General features: G+C 41.1%; 1 protein-coding gene across 1 annotated transcript in view; it reads right to left on the bottom strand.

Moving 5' to 3' along the window:
- LOC103474042 (prolactin receptor-like) overlaps positions 1 to 5,927 on the bottom strand; it is a 15,209-nt gene that overhangs the window by 2,846 nt on the left and 6,436 nt on the right. The window contains exons 3-8 of the mRNA XM_017307740.1: positions 2,643 to 2,766; positions 1,694 to 1,872; positions 1,320 to 1,498; positions 802 to 946; positions 635 to 725; positions 478 to 547 (exon numbers count right to left, since the gene is read on the bottom strand). Of these exons, the coding sequence (XP_017163229.1) occupies positions 478 to 547; positions 635 to 725; positions 802 to 946; positions 1,320 to 1,498; positions 1,694 to 1,872; positions 2,643 to 2,766 (788 nt within the window). The remainder of the gene's footprint in view (positions 1 to 477; positions 548 to 634; positions 726 to 801; positions 947 to 1,319; positions 1,499 to 1,693; positions 1,873 to 2,642; positions 2,767 to 5,927) is intronic.

Below are 5,927 nucleotides of genomic sequence, written 5' to 3'. Positions count from 1 at the left end.
TAGCAACCCCAGCAGAGTTCCGCCCGTCACCTAGAAACCCCAGCAGAGCTCCGCCCGTCACCTAGCAACCCCAGCAGAGTTCCGCCCGTCACCTAACAACCCCAGCAGAGCTCCACCCTGCTGGGGTTGCAACTCAAAACTCAAATAACTTGAGTTTTGAGGGTTAAAACTCAAGTTATTATCTCTGGTTGAGTTGCTAGGTTCCACCCGTCACCTAGMAACTCAACCATGGCTTATACAAAGTATGTTCATTACAATTTTGTTTTTACACAAAATCATTCTTAGATAAGGAGATKTTAGTCTTGTTATTATAACATGGTYAAATATCTTGTTTTAATATTAATTATTTACTTAAAACAAGCTCTTAAATCTTGCCGTTCAGTTTTAAGTTAGTTTTGTCTTATTTCAAGTGTTCTAAAATTTTTGCATTAGAAACCAGAACAAAAATACTTTGGTGTCTTTCTTGTCTAAACTTGCCTTCAGTAGGTTCGTGTCGATTCCTTGTATTTTCGGTCCAGGAACAGGAGGCAGGAGGATAAACATCAACCTGAAGCAGGAAAGAAAACAGCAGAAATCTCATTTCTTCTTCATTCTCTTGGTTCAGACTCAGATATTCTGACGATCAGATGCTAACTTTTCCTGCTGTGAAATGATGACCAGCAGCAGGACGGCCACTAAAAACAAAGCGCCAAAGATGAGCAGAGCCATAACTGAGAATCTGGAGACTGAAGGACAAAAAAAAAAGTTAAATTAATGCATTGAAAAGGCACAAAGTTTTAGCACAGCTTTGTAAGCGTTTACCTTTAGATGGGATGTGGATGAACACAGAGTCGCTGAAGTCTCCAAAGTYCTTCCCTGCCAGCATTTTGCAGCGAACTCTGACCTCATAGTTGACGTTGGTTTGAAGGCCGAACAGGGAGCGGTGCGTTGTTTTCACCAGGCCAGTCTGAGGAGCACAAAGGGTTAAAACTCAAGTTATTATCTCTGGAAATAAAGAGGAACGATCTACAGTCAGCTTCAGTTACTGCAGCTGGAAACTGGAGTTCAGGCTGAAACCTGAGCCTTCAGAGTCACATAGAGACAATTACAAAGTCAGCCTTCTGTCACCTGAGGATCAACGAGAAAACAGTTGGAATTCACAACAAAGTCCTCAGTTTTCTCTCTTCATTTTACTAACTTTTTATTCATTTATTTCTTATTTTTATTAACAGGAGGCTGAAAAATTCTTGTTTGAATCATCAGCTGGTAGCTTAACTTTGAAACCAATAGATTTGACTGATTGTTGTCACTATCCTCTGCACCGCAACATGGCCGCCCACCTGTTCCCAGCGCTCGGCGCCGGCCTGGCGGTACTGGGCGTCGTACTGCAGCGCCATCCATCCCGTCTCCACGTCGGCCGTCGCCGGAGGCCTCCAGCTCAGCATGGCGTCGAAGTGCGATCCGGTCAGGCTGACGTTCATCAGGGTCCAGTTGAGGCCGAACGGAGGGTCCGGCTGAACTGCAGAGCAGAAACAGAAAATTCAAACACATTTTCTCCAATCGATCCCAACACTTTTCATAATTAAAACCAGTTGGACGTCATGTCTCCTGCAGAAGAATCTGTTTTCCGTCCTAACAGGAGGAAGGTTTCTCTCCAGTGGAATCCAGAAACCAATCTGGACTTTCCTACGTTTCTCTGCGGCTCTGAACTCACCGAGGTCTTCCAGGGAGAAGGAGGTCTCGTCGTACAGGACGGTCCGGTCCCTGGAGCGCAGCTGCACCGTGTAGGACGTCCAGACCGTGGTGTGGTTCTCGTTGAAGAAGCACTCGTCTGGTCTCTCCGCGCTGTACTGGGGACATTCGTCCCAGTTTTTCTCTGAGCTGCTGAGGAGCCTGAAAGGGAAGACAGTCGACTACATTGATGCTGGTCTGTGATACGTTCAGGTGGTTTTGATTCAGCACTGCTAGCTTAATCACCAGAAAACAAACATTTCCTTTTTCTTTAGAACATCGTAACTGATCAGTCGTTGTCAATCATGGTCATGACATATTACTGGAAGCTAACACTAAACACTACACTGACATTACATACAGCAGAAGCCATTCGCTGTATGTAATGTGMTAWTATYATTTCTTCTGTAGTCTTCTAAATTTTCAGGTCTCCATTTAATTTCAAAATAAGAGCATGAAAAACCAAACCTTCAGCAGATATCAAACTTCATTCAACTGGAAGTTTATAAAGCAGCCAAGTAAATTAGATCTTTAGAATTAAAATTAAAGGGAAGCTAAGTGCGCTAACGTTTTCAAGGTTAGCTAAAGCGCTAACACTTAGTTCTGCTAGTCGTGCATTAGCATCCGCACTGCTGGATTTATGTCTACATTTGATCTTCTGGCTCCAGTTTAATCACTTGATGAATATTCCAGTTAAAATAAATAATTCTAAGCTAAACATTAACCTGATTTGCGTTTGTTTGKTTGATTTAAAGCAGCATCACTTTGACCCGCAGGTGGACTTTGCCTGTTCGACCCGGTGGATCTGGGTACACAGATAACTCTGCTTTGATTTTATCAGTTAACCCTGAAATGTTYATGTTTCTAAAAATCCTTCCTGCGTCTTTGAAGTGGAGGAAAATGCAGGTTTATGGTTTAGTGATTTTCCTTACACTCTGTTGAAGTAGAACAGGCGTAAATCTTTCGGCTCCGAGAGGTTCTGGAAGGATCCGGCGCTCCATCTGCAGAGGAACGTCTCCATRTTGCGAGAGACGCAGCCGGTGAGGTGAGGCCGCACTGGAGAGGAAGAGAAAACAACATGTACACATTTTATTAAAAACAATAACCGCTTCTTTTTCTCTTTTCACTCCTGCATTCGAAGCAGACTCTCTGATATTTTTCAGAACTCACTGATTGTTTCACATCTGACATTTTGTGTGGAAGTGTTTGGTAAAAGTTGGTAGATTTTTAGTGGAGAGCAGCTGGAGTCACTGGTGAAACCCAACCTTTGATCAGTTAAACTTATTGAACCTGAGTGAGCAAAACGTTTTAAAAATCTATGTACAAAGCGCAGACACAGCAAAGGATATTCAAAACAGATGTGGAAAGATAAAGAGAATACTACAACTGGAAAATAAAAATAATTCTGAACGGAATTCAGAATTCTGAGGAAAGAAGTTAAAATTTAGAGAAAAAAAATTAAGAAATTTGAGACGGAAAAACTCAGAATTCTGAGAAAAAAAAAATTGAATTCTAAAAAAAAATTCTAAAACAATATTCTAAATTCATAGAAATTTATAATTTCTGAGACTAAAGTCAGAATTMTGTGAAAACATTCAGARTTCYGACTTTAAATCCGTTTCTGGATTAAAACAATGTTGAAAATCATCAAACAAGGTGATGTTTGGTATATTTGAAATATTTCTATAAGATTTTTCTTTATTTTCCCTTTCAGTGAATGAAGGCAGATCACATAAGCTCATCATGCTTTCTGCTTCTTTACGATTACTGATATTTATGACCGAGTGGCTGAAACGGCAGATAAAATGGCGCAGAGCGCAGAGCGGCTCTCTGTGGCCGCCAGCGTTTTCCTGGAAGTCGTTTTCCGTGTCTCTGGCAGGAGGAGTTTGCTCCTCCGCTGTCGTGGAATAATCTGTTTGTTCTCGCCGTACCGAGAAACGCGCTCACACAGAAACGGGCGTGCGGCTCGGGTTTTACTGCCTGCACAAATTGAGAGCATGTGAGCCTGGAGCAGAGCTGCTCTCTGGGGAGCAGCTGCAGGCTGCCGGCCCAGTAAACACCACATCTGGCAGAAAACGCAGAAATTACCACTTTCTGCTGTCTGTTCCTCCAAAGTAAAACATTTATCTTCACTAAATACAGTTTCCTCCATGTTATCCTGAAAAACCCAGTTGTTTTGTGTGTTTGCAGCTTCAGAGTCTGAGCTAAAACTCTTTTAGAATAATGAGCAAAGAGCTTCGTTTGAATAAAAGTTATGTAACTGCTGACTGAAGGGGCCAAGCAAAATAATATCTTTTTTTTTTAAATCTTAAATTAAATATTATTCAGTTACTATAGATGGTGAAAAATACTAAATGTACCTATTATTTTGTACAGTTTTGGCTTAATTACTGCTAAGTGCTGTCGATAATCCTCATGTACTCGCTGCTAAATGCGCTACTGGTTGAGAAACAATTACAGAAAAACTGTTTACCTGCCATCATCAGTGGCTATGCTAACTTATAATAGGCTAGCTGCCTATTATAAGGAGAGTGATTGACAGCGCTAAGTCCCGCCTCCTGGCTCCGATTGGTTGATTCTAGTCAACACTGGGAGAAAACAGAGGAGTTCCAGTTTTACAGAATATACTGTCACAACATAGTGACAGCTTCAACAAATATATAAAAACATTTTCATAAAGGTCACACACTGCAGCTTTAACGTCATTTTTTCTTTGTTTCATTTAAATGATACTTATTCTGCTGAGAAGGCAAAAAAAAAAAAAATCAAGAATTTTCTAGTTTTTTGTTTTCCCTTTTGACTCTGAGGATTTTGGTCAACGTGACAAAAAGTTTACAGCAGAGGACCAGCTGCAGCATTCCTCACTCTGGTCATGAAAACAGACAAAACCACCTGAAGGCCATCAGCAGCTCAACGCCTCACAAGTCCAGACTGGCTGAGCGCCGTTTCCCTGCGATGATGATGATGATGGTGATGATGATGATGGATGCTGTACTTTTGGCCCACTTCAGAGAACAAGAGTCAGGGGTTAAAAATAACCTGTTTACCAGATAACCGGCTCCTCCTCCTATTCAGGGCCGAGCTTCATCAGGATTAGGAGAAAAATGTGACACCCAGCTATGTGGTCAGAAAAACTCTCAGTGGGGGAGGAGGCAGAACCTGAGGGCTGGCAGAACCGGGCCGACCCACTAACCTGCTCCTGCAGGTTCCACCGACTGAAATTTAACACCTTTACGTCCAAAATGCACAGAAATGCATGAATGGCTTCCAACAAACCGGCGATAAATTTACACTTAACTCAAGCTAGCTAGCTAACAAGCTAAAATACTGGCTAACTAGCTAGATAGTATGTTAGCAGCTAGCTAGTGGTAGCATCAGCTACGATGGTACTGCACATAGAAAAAACAGAGTAAATTTCTGCCAAAAAAACTACATTTTCATTTTTTGAGCTCTAAAAGTTGAAAAATGCGGGTATTTTTTTTYTTCTTCCAGCAAACAACCCAAGGCTTCTCCACTTTGCTAGTTTTTTGGATGGAGGATGACAGATAGATGGACGAACGAATCGATACATGGATGGATAAACAGATGGATTAAAAAAAATTTACCAGGTCGAAAATATTTCACTTCTGAAACTCAGAAATATCTGAGATTGATTTCAATATTTCTGTTATTCATGGCAAAAACTTACTCCTCGCCCCGCCTAATATGGTATCGTACAAAAAAACTAGCCAACTAGTTAGCCAGGGTATGTTACCAGCTAGTTAGCGGTAGCCTCAACCGTCTCCAATCAACTTTTAGCTGACAGAAAATCCCCGCGAGGAAAAAAAAAAATAGATTAAATAGTCCTACCCAAACCGATTTTAAGGAATTGGATTAACATATTAAAGGCCAGCTTACTTTTTTTATATTAAGACTTTTTTTTTTTAGAATATATTAGCAACTAGCTAGCGGTAGCCTCCTCACAGAACGTAAATCTCTTCGAGTGCGACTAAACTTTTGTCTGACAGAAAATCCCTGCGAGAAAAACAAAACCCCATAGAATATATGATATTAAATAGTGTTTTCGAAACAGAATTTAAGAAATGGTCTTAATTTAAAGGGGTGTTACTTTTATTTTTTTTTTATAAAGTGAGACTTTTAAAGAAGTGGTCGGACATTTTCAGGATGCGCGCCGCGGACACCCCGACTCTCTGTAACGTCACCTTGACCGTGTCTGT

The sequence above is a fragment of the Poecilia reticulata genome, linkage group LG12, assembly GCF_000633615.1.
Source record: "Poecilia reticulata strain Guanapo linkage group LG12, Guppy_female_1.0+MT, whole genome shotgun sequence".
Lineage (NCBI taxonomy): Eukaryota > Metazoa > Chordata > Actinopteri > Cyprinodontiformes > Poeciliidae > Poecilia > Poecilia reticulata.
This window is presented reverse-complemented; position numbering and strand designations above follow the sequence as displayed.